Source organism: Perca fluviatilis, chromosome 12 (assembly GCF_010015445.1).
Source record: "Perca fluviatilis chromosome 12, GENO_Pfluv_1.0, whole genome shotgun sequence".
NCBI lineage: Eukaryota > Metazoa > Chordata > Actinopteri > Perciformes > Percidae > Perca > Perca fluviatilis.
In genome coordinates, this window is record NC_053123.1 from 18,068,558 (window position 1) to 18,093,057 (window position 24,500).

Consider the following 24,500-nt stretch of genomic DNA (forward strand, 5'->3'; position numbering starts at 1 on the left):
TCAACTTTCACTTTTACTCCACTACATTTCCTAGATAAAATGTATACTTTTACTCCGTTATATTTCCTCTAAGCATCTTCGTTACTCGTTACTAAAAAATAAAATTAGAAGAAGTGTGCGAACTGCAATAAGGGAGGTTTGGCGAATCACTGCTCCTAGATTGCATTATGCACGCCGCGCACGCCCCTCCTATTTCAGCGCTTGTTTTTGCTAAAGGAGGAGGAGGACGACAACTGAAACCGCCATGGAAGCATGAGCACCTACTGGAGGACCTCCGTTATCGTAGACGACCAGGCTCGACATAAGCAATGGCCCGATGGCCCGGGGCCAGTAAAAACGTATGTCGGGCAGTCACTGGTGTGTGCCTTACTTCACGCAGCACATGTACTGACTGGAAACGTTACCGAGGATTATTTACCGCCGATGGCGCAGATGAACTAACGCTACACTCGTTACTGTAAGTAGGTAGCCTACAATAAAACCTCCATGATTAAAGAGTCAATACTTATCAATAACCGACATACCTGTTCTACAGGCAGAAACATGTAGAAACCGATATTTCAGTCTGCGCTTTCCACTCATCCACCGCGCTGTGCAAACACAGCTCTACTCTGCAAACACAGCTCTACTCTGCAAATAGCGACTTTACAAACGAGCTAAAATGAAAGATGTCAGTTTGTAGTCGGTTTGTCTTAATTTGCAACCAATCTTGAACTTTGGACAAACTCTTGTAAACGTAGCTGCTGTCTAAACGAGCCATCCTCTCCGCTGGAGTGGTAAACCTATGGATGTATTTTAAAACAAAACAAATACATGTGGCTACTTAATATGCACGTGAATGACGCGTTCTTCATTCTTGATGATGTTGCCGGTTGTATTATTTAGCAACAGAATTGTCTTATTTCAAATTGGGCATACAGGACTAATCTGAGATCATTTTCTAGTTATTAGTAGTTCTAGTTATCATTACAGATTTTCCATGTTTTTAGGGGTTTGCTTACTAATGTAAAAATAGCATTAATTTAGTAAGAAAGTGAAAATATCAAACAAGATGATGGTATTAGGTATAATTTTATTTTCTTTATTTGAAAGTCCGACCCCTGGAGTGCTTAAAACAATTCTGGCCCTTGGAAAAATGTAGTTGATGACCCCTGGTCTAGCTTTGCTGCTAATGGCACAACATCCAGTGTCAGTGGCTGGCTGGGTTAGAACCATTTTCTAAAGCATAGGTGCAGCGTATATTTTCCTGCTTTTTTGTCCTTTTCCAATCACACCTATGATATTTCTTTCAGGGCCAGTAAAACTTTTACTTCCAATACTTAAGTACATTAAATATCAGAAAATTACTTTTGATACTTAAGTACAGTATCTATCAGATACTTTAAGACTTTTACTTTATATTCTAAAAGGTAACTTTCACTTCTACCAAAATCTTTTTCTAGTACGATACTTGTACTTTTACTCAAGTTTTGCTTTCTAGTACTTTATACAACATTGAGTACCACTTAGTTTTGTGTGAAACCGCTCCGTGAACTACATCTCCCGTTTCACACAGTCTACCTCACCTAGCTTGATGCCATAGATATATACACAGCTTGATGCTTGGTTTGCTTGCTAGCTAGCTAGCTTAGCTCTGTTCCACAACACATGTAACGTTATCTTAACTGCTGCGTTTTATCCAGTCACGTGTTTTCAGCAGAGAAGCAAAAGAACAAGCGAGATCCTCTGCTCATTAGAGTAATGTTACATCCCCGGTACGATACACACAGACATCGTAGCTTCAGAGAGACGTCATCCATGAAGTTCGTAGTCTTTCTAATTACGCATTTTCACAGTCTTATACTTCAATAGTTTAACAATAAACAGACTTTCTTCGGTTGAAAAATAATGTTTTAAATTGATGATCATATTTGTAATCCATGGCTCTATTCAAACGGGATCAAAAAATAATTATCTCTCCATTGACCCTCTGTTACGGCCTCCATTAAAAAGGAACAAACGAAGGCTCAAAATGGAATGGAGGGTGCAACATGTATAAAAAGAAGGATGCCAAACACCAAGTTAACAATAATCCAACAAGCTTTATTAAATAATAAATACTCCCAAAAGTAACAAACAAAAAGGGACTGGAGACCCCGGCCAAAAAGAACAAAAGATGGGAAGACGCTGGACCAACCTCGCAGTGGGTCGTCGCTCCCCGCGTCTCCCCCTAAACTAACTAAAAAGGGTAAACGAATCCTAGAACAAACAAAAAGAACGAATAACTGAACTACCGGTAATCTCCAGCCCAAACTAAAACAATAAACTAAAACAACAAAACTCCAGCACCTAAATGTGCATGGAGGTTGGGAAAAGAACAAACCTGCTTGTGGAAGAAAGGAAGATTAGGAGAAAACTCCTCACTGGTGTGCTGCCAGTGTGCTCTCCACTCTCTGCCTTCTTATCACCTCCCCCACTCTACCTGAGCAATGATTACTCTCAGGTGTGCAACTGGCAGAGGGAGGAGGGCAGAATGGGAAACCGAGAGAGAGAGAAAGAAACAAAGCACACACAAGAGGCACATGTAACACCCTCGTTCATATTTTTTCGAAAGATAGGTCCCATGGACAGGAAGTAGAAGGGCGTGACTTTGGCTCGCTATTTAGTCATAAACTAAACCATCTAATTTTGACCCGATGATGGCGCTAGATGAAATAATCAAAGTCGGTATGATTTATCATCTGAGCACCACAATTGTCTGTACAACATTTCATGGAAATCCCTCTGATAGTTGATGACATATGCCCTTGCTCAATTTGTACAATGTGAAACAAAATGTAAACATATTATTATATAGATTTATTTTCAATATTTCATATTTACATACAAAATACCATGGTAATATTTTGCTTGTGTTTTAAATATGTATAAAATATAGTCACAATTTGAGAGTTAAATATCTTTGTTATCGTGCAGCAAATTTTTTCATCAGATGGTTAGAAGAGAAACACATTCAGAATAATGAGTTTTGTTAAAATCACCTTCTGTGTTTTTCAAATATCGGCAGGTATTTATTTTTCAGAAAAGTGGATGCTTAGCTCTGTGACTAGAATGTAATGATAAAACATGAGACTGAGGCTAGAAAAGCGGCACGATTCATCAAATGCACTACAAAACAAATGAAACAATACAGAGAACACACTGCATAGCTTGATAGTTTACCTCAGTGAAATAGCTGTTTTTTAGAGATTAGAAGCACATGTATGACTGAGATAAGTCACCCTTGTCATTGGTCAGTGTTGAACTGTAAGTGGCAGCGTAGTCAAAGCTGTCATCCACCATTTTAATAAATTACCTATGGGAGGGGCGGGCAGGGGGATTTTGTTCCCTCTGTTCTCCTCACATTGTCTACTGTGTCTATTGAATTACCAGGAAAGTCTGTAATTAGTTGTTGTTTCATTAACCCAGTTTTATATAGAAAGGCATGGGTAGGCATTGGCCGGTATACGATTCGGACAGTATGATAACCTTCAACAAAAATATCACGGTTTCATGGTATTGCAGTATTGCAATTTTAAAACATTTTTTTTTAAAACATTGAACACAATGTTTTTTATTTTAAAACACACTGCACACTGGCAGGGAGAAGGATTACTAAACTGCAGTTTCTCTTCTTGACCACTCATAAAAAAAGCTGCTCACAACTTAGGAACGGTATGACAGAAAATGTTAGTGGTTTTGAAACCTTGACTTTTTCAAACCACAGTATACCTTAAAAAAATGGTAACCTGCCCATGGGTCCCACATACCAGAACAAGATACACACACACACACACACACACACACACACACACACAAATGTATGTGTATATATATCGGAGTAAATGGGAAGCCATTGTAATGAATGAAATAAATAGGTAGATAAGTACACCCACATTGGGTTGTGCATTATTTGTTTGAAAGGGAAATCAAATGTGTTGTGAAAACACAACTAATCACAGATGCCAATTAATTGAACATTTATATTCAGAGGGTGTATTCAGTTATTAATCATGAAGCTGTTCACCTGTGATGCCGAGCAACATTAGAGCACAATATGGATTTCCATTTCTGTCATTTGAGATAAAGTCGATGCCTGTTTATGGAATCTGACTATTTTTGTGTTTTCGCACACATCTGGTTTTATATATGTGTGTGTACTGTATTGTAATGTAGAGCTGAAACAATTAGCCGATGATCAAATCATTATTTAAGTCATTTTTCAAGCAAAGAGGTCAAACATTTACTGGTTCCAGCTCCTTAAACGGGAGGATTTGCTGCCTTTTTTGTCTTATGTGATTATAAATGAGTTATTTGGGGGTTTTTGACTGTTGATTGGACAAACAAGCTATTTGAAGACATTAACTTCGGCATTTTTCACTATTCTCTGACATATGTTATGGTATATACATCATATCATATAGATTATATTCAACTTTATTGTCATTGCACACACAGGAAATACAAGTAATGAGAGAACGAAATGCAGTTTAGCATCTAGTGCAGAGTAATGTACAGTCATGAGTAGATATGAATATGTTAAGCTATGGACAATGTAAACAGTGTGATTTATTGCTGTATTTATGTGTTGGAAACTTAATTTCAGATTTTTGTGTTAGAGTAGGTCAATTGCACACAAATTATGTTATTTAAGAGTCCAATAAGAACAACATGATAGAATATTTTTTTCTAATTCATAATAAATCTGTGTTACATGTTATGTGACCAGAAGGCGCCTGTGAAAGAGATTTTTAATCTCAGTGAGGCCCTTCTCTGGGTAGAAAAATATATCTTATAAACCAAATGATTACTTGAGATGAAATTATCTTTAGGTTAACTGTTAATGAAAATAATATCACACTGTGATGGCATGTGGCCTACACACAGCTGTGATTTTCAAAAACCAAGTGGATTGATCGTCTTAATCTTTTATGAATTTGTCTCGTTTGCGGGTTAAAAGAAGAGATTTCCCTCCCTCTTTCTCCGCAGTATATATCCACAGTGTGGGACATTGTCATTGGTTTGCGCAGCATCATTATTCCACTGAGGTAGACTCAGAAGAAGAAGACGTGAGAGAGAGACTGTCATATGAGGGTGTAAAGATGGAAGGTTATATAATGGGGGATTAATATTCCACGCAGTAGCGAGCCACCACCAGGAGAAGAAGATCAGCGAGATCAAGAATGAGATCTCTTCCGCCCACGGACATAAACCCCGCCGCCTCTGAACTTCCTCTGTTCTCCCCCTCGCCAGTTTAATTGGCAGAAGCATGATTGCGAGCTCCGTGTCTGCATTCTCCAAACATCAGCCTTTTACATGAGGCGGCGCGGAGCCAAACCCCCCACGCAGACAACATACATCGCTTTGATGCTGTATATCTACACTACACAGACTGTAACAATGGTGAAAGCAGAGCTCCGCACACATAAGTCTACTCAAAGTTTTGACACTGATCCTGGGATAACTCAATAGATGTGAAGATGATCTATTGTTTGTTTTCTACTCGTGATGACTAAGATTAATGTGTTTAATATGATGGTACCATAAAAAGGAAGTGCAAAAGCTCCAAGAATGAATGAACTATTTTATCCTTCACTCCCTTCACAACTGTTTGCTTTCATAAATTTAGCTTCAGTAGCCTGATCTCTTAACAGACCTGATCTCCTCAGTAAGTCAGCCTGCATCTTTCTCCCACACAGCCACTTCTGCTGGCAGTGGGAGGGGCAGGTGAGTCTCTCTTGACGTCATTCAGAAACACATGCACACACATTACTGTACTAGCGAGGACACAGTATAGATTTCCATTAATTCCCTGAAAGATAACCACTAGCTCTTATTCTGACCCTAACATTTGCTCGGCCGGGATCCTACTATAAAATCAGCATCTGTGTCTCAGAAGAAAGGCAGTCAAGAGTTAGTCCTTATTTCATTTCTGTGCAGTAAAGCCCAAAGTACACTGTCTTACTGAAGGGATTTAACCCAACATCAGAGCTCTATTCACACACTCCGCTACCTCTAAGCTGTCTTGCAATCAGAAAGTGCACACTCATTCTGCTTTTCTCAAAAGAACAGGATGCAACCTTGAAGTTGTTTCAGGGCTTTCAATAAAAATAAAAAAAGCATTTTCTGTTGCTGCAAAGAAAAAGTTGAATAGTTGTTGGTGACAGCTTCATTGCTGGCGTCAGTGAGGGGGACAATAGCTGAGGAAGGACAGCGACAACTGATGTCAGAGGCGGATGTGTGTGTATGTGACAAGCGCGACACAATGAAGGCCAGAGAGCAGCGAAGCTTCAAGCATTTACCTCGTACAGCGGCGCACAAATTCCATCAATCCACTCCAGCTGGAGCCCTGGCAACTCATCTTTCCTGTTTCGATCAAAGATGGCCTGAAACACAAAAGTTAGATAGTTATTTATTTACACCTACTTTCGTGCAGGAAAAACATGAGGAATGGGATTCTTTTCACTGACAAGTCAGGCTTACAGTCCTAAAGTGCTGCTGTTACTAAGAAAAGTCTCCCTCAGCTCTCAAGACAACTGAGTTTATTTCACGTACATTTTCTATTCTACCTCATTCTTTTGCAGCCACAACTTAAGAGGCTCCACTGAGGCTGTGCTTCAGAGATAGTTACTGGGCTACGAGTTAGAAGTTAATATTTAATTTCCAACACCCACACACACAGAGCGGTAAAGGTTTGACACAAGCGGCAGGCCTGAGGCTGCAGCATTAGTTATTTCAGAGGGGAGGCAATGTGGTGTGGCTCGATTAGTCAACAGCCATTAATTGCATACAGAAAGCTGTTGGTTTTTCCCCTTTAAGGACTTGTAACACAGTTCAGCCTTCAAAGTTCCTCAATCAAACACACAGCGCTCCTCTGTTGTGGTTCTGTGGCTTTGAGGACAGTCTGAATACGTTATGAATTAAGATCTTCATTAAGACCTAAGTCTTTTCCTGCTATTATTATTGTGCTATTTTTACATTTATATGAGACAAGACAATTTATTATCTCGGAAAGTCAAAGCTAGTAGAGCTTCAATACACCAAAATGCCTCGTGTGTTTACAGCTGAATGAACAGAAAGGTCACTGTTTTATTTGAATCCTGTGTAGGAGGATTATTTATTTATTTATCTTTTTTTAAGAATGATTGTTGTGGCCCACAGTTGGAACAGCAGCGAGGCAGTGGAGCGGTCAAGCTGACAATTCACATTTCTTACCCTACGAGACACAGGCTCTCATGTTTCCTACACAGTCAGTGTGTTTTGGAACTGCGGATAAAATATATCTTTGGCGTCATCAGCTCAGTGGAGGTCACGAAACAAACTGCAAAAAGCACAAAACACCAGAGTTGGTTGGATGTACTCACAGAGGGCGTGAGCTTCAGCTCTGATCTCTCTCTGTCGCCCTGCTCGAAGAACTCGCTGGTCACCAGCTCTGCAACCTGGGGTGAGAGAAAAGATCAATGTAGAGCTTTTTATTATTGATTCATCTGCCAATTATTGTATCAATTAATTCATCGTTTGGTTTTTTTAAATGTAAGAAAAGTGTCCAAGGTGATATCAAAGACCCCAAAGTATTCAGTTTACAATCACATAAGACAAAGAAAACCAGCAAATCCCTACAATTAAGAAGCAGGAACTAAGGACACAAGGACATTTTTGCTTAAAAAAGGAGTTAAACGTTTATCAAAATAGTTGCTTGTTATTTTTCCAACTACACCAACTATTGAATAATCAACTAATGGTTTAGAAATACATTCATTTCATCAATAAGAGAGTATTTCTCACCTTGCGTGATATTTCCCAAGGTTTAGTGACAGCACCAAGATCACACGCTGTCATCATCATGGATCTGAGGGGAACCAGACAAATTATTTCATGTAGTATTTATGATAATAAAGATTTAGAGACCACATGTTTGTGTGTGCAGGCCAGGACATTACCTGCACATGTCTCTGTGAGCCTTCACATTCCAGTTGTACTCTCCTTTGCTGACCAGCTCAAAGAAAGTGTTTCTGTTCCTAAAAAGAAACGAGACATCTGTATATGTAGGTGTAAGTGACATAAATTCCACAAGGGGGCGGTATTATGTAAAAGAAATTTGCAGTAAACATAGTTAAGGGACAGACTTAGTATGCTTCAGTGTAAATGACTTTGTACACTGGAGTCAGCCAAGCTCTGTGTATCTCACTACCAGCAGATTGAACAGCTTAATAAGCAGTGTGGTGTTTAGCAGAACATACTCAAAGTAAAGTGTGAGGTCTGTGGCCAGAATCGACTGTTTCAACAGCTGCATGAGGTCGCTATACTCTGTGGAGGAGAGGTTGGAGAAGATATTGTGACCCTGTGGAGACACATACAGAGATAACATGATAAAGAATTTCTAAACCCATTTTCTAACTGCACACAAAGTGCCTAAAATAAAAAACTTCTAGTCCCTGCATGAATTATTCATTACGTTTTGGTTGGGTACCATTTACTTGACAGAAGGTTTGTTTTAGAGACTTTTTGAATTATTTATTAACAGCTTGACCCTTATATTAGACTGCTGACAATACTGGCTGAAACAGATGTGATCAATGTGTTTTTTTTTTTACTATACAGTATAGTGCACAATATATTTACTGTCTGCCATTTTATTCGAGTGTCTGAATTCTGAGTATGAAATGTATGCACTTAATAGTGCCATTAAAGACTCCAACAAAAAGGAAAATAGTAGAGTTCACGGCATCTACACTACTTTTTGTTAATCCCACAATACAATGTGTCACATTTAATACATACTGTACTATTAATTATCAATAATATAAGGGGGAATTAATTACCTAACAAATGAAAAAGGCCTATTTGCACAACTCAACCACAATAGTTAAGAAAACACGCAATACTAAAACTGAATGGATCTGTGCAGGGGAGGAGGGAAGCCAGCTGCTCTTAATAAGTAAGCAACATCTCTCACTTGAGGCTCTCTATCATTAAAACAGGCCTCTCCTCTTCATGCATTATACATTCATTCACCACTTAGGCATCCTCCTCTAGAGGATGGAGAGCTATCTGTGTAGAAAATAGAAGATGTAGCGGTGAAAGGAGCAGAATGAGGGGATGATAACGACCTGCGGAAATCAGCAGAGGTCGTCAAAACTAAACGCTAAGAATCCAAGTGCAAAGCGTCTGCGATTCCCTTCATGAGCTCATGTGTTCCCATGAAATATTAAACTACGGAACAGCAGACACACGAAGCACTTCTCTCATTCTGTCTCAAATGGAGCAGATAAAGGAGGGAGGCGAGTAAAATAGGATGTGAGAATGGAGAGAGGAAATTGAGAGATACAAAGGAAGTGAGTGATGTTTAAAAGTTTTAAATTAATGGTTTGTGTGGGCTGGCGGATTGAATTGTGAGCTTTGTTCTTGAATTAGCCACATTATTCATTTATATGCTAATAGGACAGCAGTAGTTCAACCCCAGTATCAACAGAAGCCATTATGATATTCCAAGCAAACATTTGTCAGCTTACTGTTGTCAGCACCGCGATAATGAAGCCACTGGAACAAACCCTACTAAGCCTCGTCACAGCTGCTCCCTCAAAACTTCTTTAATTACAACGTCATGCAAAGCCTTGTTACCTGATACTCTCTCAACCAATTACCACCAAATCTATCACCTCTGTAATTCCATTGATTTTAGGGCAGCATGAGCTATTTGTTTACTCGCTCACATACAGCAGACATTGAGGCAACATACAACAAACCTTTTAGGGAAAGTGGACTTTAGCAACAAGTTACATTTGTTGTTACTTTAAAGGAATATTTCAACATTTTGGGACATATGGGATATTTGCTTTCTTGCTGAGAGTTAGATGAGAAGATCAACACCACTCTCACATCTATCTGTTATGAGAGTGGTGTTGATCTTCTCATCAAACTCTCGGCAATAAAGCAAATATGTGTTGAATTATTCCTTTCACCTGTGCTTTTCCTGCTATGCCAAGTCAAAATGTCTGCTGTGAAAAAAATCACGATGTAGCTTGTTCACAGACTGAGTTACATAATTATGAACATATAACCTACATAATATATCAAACATCAATTATTACATATATATATATCTCAAGGGGTTTATCCTCTAATTTAATTTTTAAATAAATTAAATATAATATATCCCCAGTTGCCAGTTCATTAGGTACACCTAGGTCATTCAATCAATCAATCAATGTAGTTGTTACATGAAACACGGACGCAGTCTAATACAACAGTCCTGTAATAAATCCTCCCTTCATGAAGGTTTTAATGTACAGTTTTTGTTGAAACTGTTTAAAGATGTGATGATTAAAGGGTAACTACCATTTTTTTCAACCTGGACCCTGAACAAGAGGTACAGCGGACTTTGTTCTTTAATGATTCATGGCAGGCCACAAGGGAAATATTAACTTGTTTTTATCCTGTTTCGTGCTTCAATCTAATGCAAGTTTGTTTTACATGTTTATTTGGGCGGAGTGATTAGGGCAACACCTGAAAAGCACCATTGTTACTCTCTGCTCCTCACCACGGGGCTTCTCGTGTGCTGTGAGCAAGTCACTCCGCCCAAGTAGCAGAAGTTGCAGTGCTTCGCTTTCTGAGAATATAGTTCCCAGTATGTATACGGTTAGAAGATGGCTGTGTCTCATGTGACGTTGTTATTTGTACACGCTGTGACTATACAAATCACAACATGTAAATAGGAAAATGTTGGCGTTATTTTGTCACTTATTGGGAGCAGTAGGCTAGTTGGAGCCGGTTACATCCAGGATCTGGTCTAAGCGAGGCTAGCGGTAGGTGCGCAAGACAGAGTTACGACACGCACGGAGATGAGAAGGGTATGTATGGACTTATCTAACTCTGAGGGATATACTCTGAGGTGAATAAGTTAAAGTCTCAATAAGTAAGCGTGTTCCTTTTAAGACCTTTCTGTTTAACCCGAAACAGCTCTGAAGTCGCTAGACCTAAACCTACCAGACTCCATTTAAAAAAAAAGCAATACTTTTAGCGTGTATAGAGTCAATATAATTTCACATGTAAATCGGTAAACTATGTGTTTATTTCAACCAAAACTAGAGTTTGATGGTTGGAAAAGTGGAAAGACGACCCAAAACAGCTTTTCGTAGATTTATTTTGTTTCTGTCAACTTTGAATGAAGTGTATTTCACGATTTTAAAATTACTGTTCATTTACATGGAGGACCTGGTGGGTATTGCCGTTCCACAGCCTTTCCGCAACCAGTGGAAATTAGGAGTTAATCTGAGCCTGTCAGCGGCAAAACAAGCACTTTTGTGAAGGTAAATACAAGCTGGACAATTGCCCTATTAACTTATATTGTAGCTTGTTTCGCCACTGCCTACTGCAGCGATCTTGCTTAATACTGGATCGATTTAAAGGATTGTTGTTCCCATCAGTCACTTAGACATAAAAACATATGAAAATAGAGTCCAGGTTGAAAAAAACGGTAGTTACCCTTTAAACTGTATGGTCATTTTGGAGGCTGCAGTTTGTGGTGCTGTTGAAATGTATTGCATTATCTTTTTCTTTCATTTGTCCACCCAAACTCTCATCATCTAGTTATAGATGGTGTTTGAAATGGCCTGATATGCAATTTCAATGTGTTGCACAAATACAACATGCAGTGGTCGGCATTCGCAGAAGCTTCATGGTAACTGCATTGCAGCAGATATTGGAACATAGTGCACCTCGCTCTGCAGGATCATAACAGCATGGTTGAAGTGGTGGTGCTCCAGTGTAGCAGAGGTCCCATAAAGCAGAGCAAGGGCTGAGCCCGTCCTGACACACACACACACACACACACACACACACACACACAAAAAGCACACACAGGGATCAGGAAGAGAGATAACATAATCAGCATTTAACACATACTGAGAGAAAAAGGTCTGCTATTGAGTCTGTTGTAATTCTCTCAACAATTCTCTGTGCGCTGTCGCCAACTCATGGCTCAATAATAAAAGAAGCTGGAGACCCATAACCTAAACTGCACCTGAAATTCAACTGTTCAACATTGAAAATGATTATCATTTAATCTGAAGCCTGATGTACTGAAGGTGAGGCATGTGGGCCAGGATTTTAAAGGGGTGATAGAATGCAAAACAGATTTTACCTTGTCATAGTTGAAAAACGACAGTTTGGAGGGTAACTAGGACATATATAGAACCTCTAAATCCCATTGACACCTCTTTCCTCTGCAAATCTCACAATTTGAAACTGCCTCTGAAAACGGGCAAATCTTAACGTCTAGTCTCTATCTTTGTCACGCCCCAACATTTACATAGGCTACACAACTGACCTGAGATCAGCTAGTCTTCTGAATCTAGGTCACGCAGGTCTCAGAAATTGTATACATTGTTCATCTGCTATTCCATTACTAAATTCACTCTGAGACTTTTATGCGAGAAATCAACTATGTAAAGCTCAAATATGGCGTCTCCCCCTTCACAGACCCGCTGAGCTGGAGCTCTGTCAGCCGCTGTGCGCCGGGCAGCTGTGTGTGTGTGTGTGTGTGTGTGTGTGTGTGTGTGTGTGTGTGTGTCTCTGAAATATGAGACCTGCTGTCTCGTCTCCACTGTATGTGTATGTTGTTCCTTAACGAGTCAGCTCATCTAAATATTCATGAGCATACCATATTTGGAAGAAAAGCTGTCGTTCAAAATAGAGCCATTACACAGGGATGCATAAGGGCCAAAAAATTAGCACCTGGCTGGGACATTTTCAGCCCAACCATACATACCCTATTAGGAGACCTTAAGGAACAGTTTGAAATACCCTATATAATCATTCTATCACCCCTTTAAAGTTTGTGATATACCATTGCTTTAGTTTTTAATGTTCAGTTTGTCATTTCCACAGTTACAAAGTTTTTGTTTCATTTTGATATATTAATTTCCATTATAGTTTTGGTGTTACAGTAAAGTCATAAAGTATTAGGACAGTAATATGTTTTTCACTGTGTTGGCTCTGTCATCCAGCACATTGGATTTGAAATAAAACATTGACTATGAGGTAGAAGTGCTGACTTTTAGCTGTAGTGGGTGTTCATCACATGTTGAGTAAGCATATTAGGACTTGTTGCCCTCTTCATAGATACATAAAATGTCTGGACAGTGATCTTAAACATAAAGGTGGACTGCAAACTTTTGATTTCACCCCAATTAATAAATATTATGACTTCATTGAAACTTATGTTAACAATTATTTTTCTTGTGCCCTAAATTGTAACTACATACATGCTGTTCATATGCTATGGGCGTACTGTAAACACCATCAAGTAAAAGCCTCCACCTAGTTTCCATCTTGGTTTCAGATTCAGTTTACTATAATAACCTTTGTGAGGACTGAGAACACTAAGTCCAAGCAATTTAGAGTTTAGCCACTGATATAAATGTGCTCAGAGTCAGCAGTGTTTACACTCTCTTCATTAGGCAGAGCCTTATATAAGCCTTATACAACTTGCCACTTGACTCTTGCTGATCCGGGGTGGACTACTGCAGACTGCTGCAGGTGGTAAAACACACTATAAATGCTGTGTGTGTGTGTGTGTGTGTGTGTGTGTGTGTGTGTGTGTGTGTGTGTGTGTGTGTGTGTGTGTGTGTGTGTGTGTGTGTGTGTGTGTGTGTGTGTGTGTGTGTGTGTGTGTGTGTGTGTGTGTGTGTGTGTGTTGCAGAGACAGAGAGACAAAGCGGGAAACTTACTTTGCCTGAAAAGCGTTGTTGGTGCCCCTGTGGTCCAAGTCATGGCACACACAACCTACAATAAGCGCTAAGGTCTCCACCTCTGTCAGAGTCTCCTGGAAACCTGCCGTCTGATTGGCACAGAGGAGAGGAGGCCAATGAGAAAACCAACACACACACATACACAAATAAGAGCTGCATCTCTTGTCGTCTTGTTCTATGAAAGGGTGAGGAGTACATTGAATAAAAATGAAACCCCTCTAACTGTATATAGCAGCATCCTAAAAACAGTATCCCCCTAGATAGCCAGTGGGACTGCAGTAATACAGTCACACAGGGAGCATTATGGCTTGGATGAATGGCTTCTGAGGCCATGTGCTGAGTGAGTCACTATAGGTCACTGTGGGGATAGCGGCAAAGATAGCACTGTCCTCAGCCCACTCATTAAAACACATGGCAGGAGAGTGACGGAGCCTAGAACAGCTTACACACTACTATTTCATCTCCCTGTGCCAATAATCAATTGAGAATGCGTGTGCATGTGCATGTATGTGTGTGTGTGTGCGTGTGTGTGTGTGTGTGTGTGTGTGTGTGTGTGTGTGTGTGTATGTGTGTGTTGCTCCAGTAATTCTCTTGGTCTGTACTCAAAGAAAAATCTCTGGCTATGCACAGAAGTGGCTGTTTGTACAGTTAGTAATACAATGATTACAACTTTAGTCAAACAGACATGTATAATCCTTTATCTACCTTTTAATAATAACAAGATTTCAATAATCACTGAAGTCAGGCTTGCATCAGTTGATTCATTCATGCTTCACAATCATTGACTCATTCATCAGCTGATAGTGTCAAATCATATTCATGCAGGTGTAGACTCATTACAACCTGACACTTTTACTCTGATACCTTCATGCTAACCCTGTTTGCTGCTGCAGCTCCCTCCACCACCCCAACCTCCAGTGGTAGAAGTATTAAGATGCTTTACTAAGTAAAACTACCAATACAACAATGTCAAAGTACATCATCTTCATTGCTGCTAAGATTGCTTTAAGTGTATGAACATTTGCTAAAAATGGTAAATTCTTTAAAAGAATGTCTCTGACTGAAATTGATCTCATGATATACAGTAATAGCAGCGTAATCTTTACCGTTAGCATGGCAAACATGCACTGGCAGACGTTGAAGGCATGTCTCCAGTTGTGATAGAGAACCATTCTGTAGTTTTTTCTGACAGTCAGCAGCCATCTGCACAGTGTCTGGAGGGGAAGATGGAGAGAGGGATGAGCACATGGGCAAATTCAGTCAAGTATTTAAAGGAAATAGATAAAGACAGTCAGTTGTCTCACCTCATAGTCAATCTTAAATTTCTGCACCATTCCCAACTCCATAAACATTCTCAGAGCGGCCGTTATCATGGCGTCAACGTCCAGGGAGAAATCGTCAAAGTAGAGCTTATCGATGCCCAGCTCGCAAACCAGGGGAATGTTAGCTGCCTGTTTCATCGTGGAAAGAGAAAACATTAAGGAGGAAAGAGAACATAAGAATATGAGTTCAGAGAGCAGAAGAGGATGATGTGCCACTTTCAGATGATACATGGAAATATGAAGACATGCTAATTAAGACTCTGAGGACTCATTTGGAGTGGGTTAAGATTAATGAGGGAGCTTTACTGGAGAATTTCCCTGTTGTTTACTTTTGGAGCTCTTTGACGAGCATAGTTGTGCAGTAGTAATCATCAACGGCTTTCCTTCATTATTATTCAAACAAAAACGCATAACGCATACGTGATTCCAATTAACCATATTCATATACTGAAGCATCCACGTCTGCTATCTTCGATGTGGTCTAATGGGCAGATATGTCTTATCTGCCTCTAGTCAGTATTTATAATATGACCATTTCATGCTTTCTGACCTGCATCTCCTTCCAATGAGTCAAAGCGCTCTTACAAATCTGTTATAGTTTTAGTATAGGCAAGGCAAGGCAGCTTTATTTGTATAGCACATTTCAGCAACAGGGCAATTCAAAGTGCTTTACATAAAACATTAAAGAGCAGTTAGAAAATGATTAAAAACAAATTACAACATTAAAAGACAAGAATAAAATTTAATTTAAAGAACTGAGATAAAATACGCAAATAAAAGTTACAGTGCAGTATGAGAAATTAAACATTTAAGAGCAGTTATCGAGTGTCATACAGTGTCATCAATGCAACAAAATTAACAGTTATTTAAAGAAAGGCAACATCAAAAAGATAGGTCTTTAGCTTTGATTTAAAAGAACTGAGAGTTGCTGCGGACCTGCAGTTTTCTTATAGCCATGTTTCTCTTTAGTCTTTCTCGCTCTCCGCTCTAACAGCTGCCAGAGCATCGTTTCCTTCACAAATGTTTGCCTGTCAGGTCAGCAGGTATTATCCTCCCTCTTAATTTACAGCTCTGGGTTACAAAATGTTAGCCAGGTTTGTTTGCCGCTGCCATTTGCACTCCGTGGAATCCTAGCCAAGTGTATTCTGTGAGGCTCCATATGTGGAGCAGTTATGAAAGTAAGTTCGGGAAAGGCAGGAAGCCGAGAGCAGTGCTGGATAGGGGACTGAAAGATCACACAAGCACACTGGAAAGTGGGGTTCCTACTTTGCAGTGATGGCCACAGGGGAAAACCCTACACATGAAAGTGCAGGGAAATAGGTCATATCTATATTTCAGAAGTGTCATGCCAATTAAAAATGTAGATATTTTCATTTTTTAGTCTTTATAAATAATGCATTGAGAATGATTGCCTATTGATTGGCGTAATCCATTCCAAATACCACAACTAGTTTATTTTCATTGGGGGAATTCTCAGCCCATATTTATACTTGCCTGCTACCGCAGTTCTTCAGAAATGGAAAATGAAGTCTATTGCACAGGCTGCCAATAATTCCTCTCTGTTGCAATACATTTTCTTCTTTCCCATTAATAAGATATTGTTATTTAATTAGAAAAATATATCTTAATTAAAGGGCCTATGAGTAAAATAAATGCATTATGAGCTAAATTTCCAAGACTTTACCTTCTTGTAAAACAACAGTTACATTTTAGCCATCAGAGAAATCCAAGTCTATTTTATACTGCTGATGCCTTGCATCATACTTTTGTTAAATGGAGGGGTTTAGCAGAATCATAATGGACCTTTAATATTGTTCTTTTCTTTAATTTGTCTTAATTGAACTCCGTAAGAAGCCAAAGACATTAAGGAACACATCTGCAGAAGTAGGAAAACAATGAAATTATATTAGGGCAATTACCTGCACCACCAGAGCAAACCTGATGATCACAAATTGTAAACCACACTGTGTGTATGCGCTGCAATATATAAAGGACAGACTGTTCTCAATAGAAAAAATGCCAGATCAGAAAACATTCATATGGGTCCTTTTGAAAGGCAATGACAAATGACCTACAGTATTTTTTCATTGAGGTATGATGACTTAGGTAACATGGGGATAAGAAATGACTCCACATTGTCCTCTCCTTTGTGGGAAATGTACGTTAAAACTAGTGGTGGGCCGTTATCGGCGTTAACGTGCTGCGTTAACGTGAGACTCTTATCGGGCGATAAAAAAAATATCGGCGTTAATCTATTCTCAAAGTTGGGTTGGGAGCTGGGTCTATACTACGCAAGCTATGATGACTTTCACCTTGATATTTTAGTGCGGATGTATACCTAGCCGAATTGCACTGTAGGGGGCGAGAAGGAGTCTTCGAACCTGTGTGTATGCCTACTGTGAAATGACCACATCAAACGTGACGTGCTCACATGGATGCAGCTATGAAGCCGCCGGGTTTGCTTCAGGGAAAATTTATTTTTAAGAAGCTTCCCAATGGAAACCTCGACAAGACTAAGGTTGTTTGCACCTTGTTAAATGCGGAATTAGTTTACTGTAGGAGTTCTTCCAGTCTCAAGTACCACCTAAACGCAAAGCATCCCTTAGCTAATGCGGAAGATGCCGGGCCAAGCACTGATGTAGCGCAGGGGAAGAGTTGTCGTCAAACTACAATGTTTGAGTGCAACCGAGGCAAGCCCGTCAGCACAGCTCTATCAGCCAGCTAACTAATCTCCTCGCTCAGTGGATTGCCACCAGCTGCCGGCCCATCAGCGTGGTTGAAGATGATGGGCTCGAGCTTGTTCTCCAGGCGGCCACAGGTGACCCATCTTACAAACTACCTGCGAGGCGAACTATCACGAGGAGAATACATGACCAGCACGCCGCAGACAAAAGCCGCAAAAGATGAGAAGATGGTAGAGGCGAGGTGTGTAGCACTGACTGGGGACCATTGGACATCTGTCAGCAATGATAACTACCTCGGCGTTACTGTAGCCTTATCGATGCCAGCTGGGAACTCCACTCCTTCGCTTTTGGTAGGCTACGTTATGTAATTTTAAATTACATAATTTAATTTAATTACTTAGCCTATTAATTACCATGACACCACAAATTACCACCACATTATGTTTGCTTCTTGATGATTGCTAGTTGTTTACTACTAGTAGTGAACTTATTCTGATCTACTTTGTCTGTCCGTTAGGTGTGATGAAAACAGAGGAGCGTCACTTTGCAGGAGTGTGTGCCAGGCAGTTTCTCGACATTGCTAATCAGTGGGGGATAGCTGACAAAATCAGCACTATTGGAACAGACAGCGCTCCTAATATGGTGGCAGCAGGGAGGATACTGCCATTCGAGCATTTGCCCTGTGTTGCGCATGTTGTACAGAGAGCTATTGTAATGTCACTTTGTGAAGGTGGTTTTGATGGTGCACTGGCCAAGTGCCGTAAAGTGGTCGGACATTTCAAACACAGTCCGGCCAACTCAGACGAGCTGAATGTCCAGCAAGCCTCCCTTGGACAAGTTCAGGAGCCACTTGTGCAAGATGTTCCAACACGGTGGAATTCCACCCAAGATGATCAAGCGCGTGATGCGCAACAGAGACGCACTGCACACAACGCTGTCTCAGCAGAAGCACAATCTGGCCCTCCCAACAAATGCTGAATATGAGAAGTTGGCAAAGCTAGAGAAACTGCTGGAGCCATGCAGGTATGGTCTACAAAGATAGCGTGTTCATGAATTGGCATACAAGTTCTTTTAATGTCACTTTGTATTTAAGAAACACGTGCCCTTAAATGTAATGTGATAAATGTGTAATCTGAGTTAAATGAATCAGTCATTAATTATTTATTGCTCTGTTTCTGTCTGTCTGTCTGTCTGTCTGTGTAGGTACATCACGGAGCTCCTTAGTGGGGATAAGCATGTATCCTGCTCTGTGGTTCTACCTGCCCTGTGCCACCTCCAGCACGCGATGAAGATCTCAGATGATGATCCTGCCTATATTGTGCGATTCAAGGCTGCCTTCACCAAGGACCTCAACCAGCGGAGCGAGAAAATAAACCTGGAATGGCTTAAGTTATGTCAGACTGATCAGAAGATAACTGCATTGTTTGACCATTATAGACTGTTAAGCCAGTAGATCGGTCAATGAATAGATGAATGAGTCATGAAGAAATATGGAGGTTGGACTTTTTTCTTTAGCAGGCCATATTGTGCAGAAGAGGAGATCTAGTTTGTCACCAGAAAATGTGAACAAGCTGGTCTGCCTGAGTAACTGGTGGAAGAAGGAGAAATAGAGCTTGGACTGATTGACACAAAGCTACTGACTGTAAAAAAGTTCATCACGACCTCTTATGTAGGCACAACAAAACACAAGTACATCTTATTGAACATTATTTATTTTCATCACCAATTATCATAGTAGAACAGCTTTCTCAAGCAGTTTGTGATGCATTTTGGAAACAGGAGATGAGCCCCTGGTCTAATGCACCACCTGGCTTGAGAAACCCGTTCTCAAAGACTTACTTTTAGTCATTATTTGGGTAGCACACATATTCTGAATGCCTTCGGCAGAATTCAAATGAGCCATTTTAATCTAGATTAATATAGATTAATTCAAAGATTACAGTGAGATTAATCTAGATTAAAAAAATGTATCTATGCCCACCACTAGTTAAAACATGGTTACTCTGAGCTGCAGTTAGATACATTTGTCATTTAATTACGGAGGAAAATACACTTTATAACAGAAACATGTGCTCCTCTAATATTGGCCTTGTTTTACAGGTTTCGTTTAAAGGAAAAGTTATTATATATATTATATAAAGTTATAGGCGTTATTCTATATTTTTCTTACTGTCAACAAATCTCATGAAAAGATTAAAACCAACAATGCAATTTAGTCTCACTACTTTCCAACTTCCCTCTTTCTTTGACACTTGAGCCTATTCATTCCTACTTAAGACATATATTTTTGAAAATGGGTCACAAATATCAGCTTCATTTTTATTATTTAAAAACAAAACAAATTAGTAAAACATAGTTTAGCAACAAAGTTTACAACATGTTTTTGTTTTATATAGTGTGGCCTTTTTTTTACTCAAAATGTTTGGTTCTGGCCAGGGGGTACTTGGATAATAACATATGTCAAAGGGTTGTACGTCATTGAAAAGAAAGTTTGAGAACCATTGCTCTAGTGAGTACTTCTGGCAGAAGGATGGTATATGTGGAATTGACTCAAAATAAACTACAATACCCACATTCGCAATGACCAATCGTGTCACCCAGCGCAACATTGTGGCTCAATGGTGTTTTTAATAGTGCTTGGACAACACTGTAGGTCTACAGCACAGAGGAATAAGCTATATAAGGTTTTGGTTACAAAACCCTAACCCAGGCAACACTTGTTAGTGGGATCAATCAATTTGTCCACAATAAGAAAACTATATGTAACCAGGAAGTACAACATGATGTGCAATTTTTGTGATAACGGCTGCTTTTGCCAATTATGAGAAATTATATGAATAAGCATGTTGTTTAAGAATTACATAGCACAATACAGCATTTTATTGGTTGAAAGTTGTCTGATCTACCACATTTTGTGTAAATGTTGGGGATTGCAGATGCTGGGGAAATGAAAACATTCCATGTGTGTCACTGGAGCTTGTTATCAGAGAGTTAGGTAGAAAACTGTGTTTGTTTACTGTAATAAATCCAAAAATGACCCCAATGCGTCATCAGATATTAAGGAAACATGCTAAGTTGAAATACTATCTTTTCTGACAACCATGCTAATGCCAGTTTCTAACAGTTGCGTGACCAGAGACGTAACAAACCCCGGGTAAATATTGGAGATGTATTTGAAAGATGGAGACAGCTTAGAGCCAAAAGGATGCAGAGTTGGCTAATTTCCTCCTGAACAGGTAAGCATTAGCTTCAGGCTAATTTATCACAGCTACTAGGGATGGGCCTTTTATGTCATTTCAACATTCGTGTAACTACTCACATTGAATTATATAGCTAGAGTACCCAAGTTGGTTACTCGCAAAAACAATTGAGACCCAGCCTGTAAAGTGATCCCGATTGGTCCTGACTAACGCCGCCATGCTAGCCCTGCTAACTGCTAACGTTACCGGAGGACCAGGCAAGCGGGCTACGGCCGTTTACAACATGTAGTCTGTTCAGCGGCCGTAGCCGACAACGGTGAGTTACTTGAAGCCAAGAGAGGGGGGCTATAAATCGGGAAGAGAGGACCTTGAGTTTGCAGTGTGTTTAGCGATTGTTGCTGTAATTCTAAGACAATAAAGTGTGTATTTCAGTCGGGTGGAAAAGGACGGAAAGGTAGTGGTATTTTTAGCGGTTCCTATCGTAATTCTAAGCCGAGGAAGTGTGTCTGTCTGGCGTGTGGAGAGAGCGGCGAGGTTGTGGTTTTTTTAGCAGTTCCTACTGTAGCTAATTCTAAGCCGAAAAAGTGTGTCTGTCAGTTGGGTACAGATCTCCACGTGAGCACTGGCTTTTATGGCTGTCAATATAGCCAGCATCTAACGTTAGCTACTCTGCTGCGCTGTGGAGTAATGTCTGGCTATGTGAGACAAGCGTCTGTCTTCAGTATTTTGAATTTGTACTGCAGTAACTATTTTAAACACTAGCTCTCAGTATTACATATTGCACCTTTAAGTATGATAGGTTAGCGCAAGTACTGTATGGTGATTATACACGGCAGTGTTATGAATGTTTTTCTGTTTTCTCCTCCCTACAGAGGTGCCTCTGCTGTATTTTTGCTGGAATACTACTGATTTTTTGATTATTATTTGCTTTAAAAAATACCTGTTTCATTTTGTAAATTTGAAACCATTTCCTTCGGTGGAAGCAAAGCATTATTTTACTTTAATTGTATAGACAAGAAGCATAAAACAGCAGGGCGAAATAACAGCAGAAAATATAATAAAGATCCCACAAAATAGTAATTGAAGTCTCGTGTGTGATTTATCCTGAATATTGCCAGCCTTATCCATTAACAACAATGTTACTACTGTTAAAGGAAGAGGCTTTAAGAACAAGCAATGTCTCACATGAGTTGTGACTTTAATATCTGTGTTGAGCTCAGATTTTTTTTCTTTTTAAACTGACGACTACTGTCAATATTAAGAGAAAGAAATGGGTTTGTTGAGATAAATGTAATGATTATAATGCAAAATATCTGTTACCTTGAATTTGTCAACTTCAGTCTTGGAGCAAGTGGCATGGTAAGACAGAACCTGCCAAAAAAATGACAGTGTCATTAAATGTATTTTTCAAATCATTAAAATAACCAGTAGGGTTCCTAGAGAAGCTACAGCTGAAAATACTGCACACTGGTGTTACAGCCTTTCAGTGGATCTTCCAGATGAGGAAGTTAACATTTGCCTCTAGAGCAGTCTACAAGAGCAGCCATGTCAGCCCCAATTCCATCGCCATGTTCCCTTCATTTCCTGAGAGAAATACCTCGCACAGACCTCTAGTTGCTTATTTGATCATAAACACTCATGTTTATTCAGTGCTGCCAGAAGCAATGCATCTACATATACAGTAAGTTCATTCTGTGCCTCTGCTTTAAATGCTCTCTCTCTCTGTTCTCTGCTTCTCCTATCTTGAAACCGAGAGGTGCTAACTACTTTAATGCACCTGAAAGCTCCCTATTGTAATGTAAGAACGTACTGTAAAGGCTGAGTAGTGCTGAATGCCTACATACTGCGGGGCAGATGAGGGATTGCTTTTCACTGCCTCTCATTAATTTTCAATAAAACCTTTGTGAGAAGGTTATCTACAAAAGAGAGATCAGCACTTTTTTCATGCGTACATTCTTGTGGAAATATGAGACTAAAAAATGAGCAAAGCAGTAAGACCCTTGAGAGAAAATAAGTAAGAAGATGTCTTATATTAGCCACGCAGCAGCCATTGTTTCCAATGACTTCTGGGTAAATGTTTCAGCACAGAGCATATGTTGACTGGAAATATAAAATAAAGACACCATTGTAGCTAATGGAATACAAGAACCAATAGCACGCACAGGAAAATATCATCTGAGGGAGGACATGAAGGTAGTATGAACACAATGAGCATACAGGCATGACTAAAAGAAGCTGAGGTATAAAGTAGGAGCAGTGCAGAATCAACTTAAGTCAACACTCTTTGTTTGCATAGTAATGTTTTTAGCAAATGTAAGTGGGTAAAAACATGGAAAACAGGGAAATAGCACATTTTAATTTTTCTAATTGTAATGTGAGGCAGATAATGTGGCAGGATGTTGTGTCCTTACATCCAAAGCCACAGACTGCTTGGCCCAGGATTTCTTCACCTGGTCATACATGATGGTGTTGTTGATGCCCAGTCCACAAAAGATCACAAACGCCTGAGAAAAGCACAAAAAGCAGACATAACTACTCAACTCAAGACTCAACTACAACAGTTTCTGGTATACAATGAGCTACTGTATGTTGAAAAGATATAGAAGCAAGTGTAATACTTCAAAGAGACGCTGGTCTGCATCGTTGAATGGTTGCCCATCGAGCCTGTTCAGCACTTGGGCAACACCTGTTACAAAAACCATACAATAAGAACTTAACAATCATGTTTTAAGTAGGGATGAGCGAGTACAGCTGTATCTGTTAACCATATGAATTATCTGTATCTGTATCTGTACTCGGACTGGGCGGGGCCTAACCCGGAAGTGGGCGGGATTTAACCCGGAAGTTGGTCGGGTTGTCTTGAAATGGGCGGGGCTTTAACCGGTATGTTATTTTAAGCATGCAATTGATATGAGTTGATCAGAAATTGTTATATTTATTGCTGATTAGAAAACTATTTACATGACAGCATCAGCAATGAGCTTCAGATCAATGGTTTTGATCACGATAACAAATGAACTATTCATACCACAACTACCTTTATTTATTCTTTTTTATAAAATACAGCAAGAAAGTGTCAGACACTCAGTGCATGAAGTCAAAAAAAACTGGTTAGAGCCAGCAGACGGTTTAAAAAAAACTAAAAACTCTGATGACCGGCAGAGAGAGGGAGAGAGAGAGTGTGTGTAGCTAATTAATTTGTAATATAGTTTTATACCACTACTTCCTTTATTTTTTTTATGAAATACAGCAAGAAAGTGTCAGACACTCAGTGCGTGAAGTAAAAAAAAACTGGTTAGAGCCAGCTGACGGATTAAAAAAAATAAAAACTCCGACAGACAGAGACGCAACGCGAGTCGCGTTCTACCAAGCACCATGTCTAAACAAACCCCACGTTTACCAGAACTCTACTTGTTAATAAGTAAGTACTACAAACCGAAGTAAAAAATAAACCTTAAGCTGAAGAAAACCTAAACGTTAACGGAAAAGACCCGCGAAGCTGAGTGACTGAGGGAGAGACAGAGA

The 24,500-nt window shown here is 39.7% G+C and overlaps 1 protein-coding gene across 1 annotated transcript in view; it reads right to left on the reverse strand.

The window, feature by feature from the left end:
• pde11a (phosphodiesterase 11a) overlaps positions 1-24,500 on the reverse strand; it is a 46,325-nt gene that overhangs the window by 2,540 nt on the left and 19,285 nt on the right. Inside the window, exons 8-19 of the mRNA XM_039818618.1 lie at positions 23,594-23,661; positions 23,387-23,479; positions 22,296-22,346; positions 15,074-15,220; positions 14,876-14,983; positions 13,749-13,858; positions 11,736-11,826; positions 8,259-8,359; positions 7,959-8,036; positions 7,804-7,867; positions 7,383-7,457; positions 6,321-6,404 (exon numbers count right to left, since the gene is read on the reverse strand). Coding sequence (XP_039674552.1) covers positions 6,321-6,404; positions 7,383-7,457; positions 7,804-7,867; positions 7,959-8,036; positions 8,259-8,359; positions 11,736-11,826; positions 13,749-13,858; positions 14,876-14,983; positions 15,074-15,220; positions 22,296-22,346; positions 23,387-23,479; positions 23,594-23,661 — 1,070 coding nt within the window. The remainder of the gene's footprint in view (positions 1-6,320; positions 6,405-7,382; positions 7,458-7,803; positions 7,868-7,958; positions 8,037-8,258; positions 8,360-11,735; positions 11,827-13,748; positions 13,859-14,875; positions 14,984-15,073; positions 15,221-22,295; positions 22,347-23,386; positions 23,480-23,593; positions 23,662-24,500) is intronic.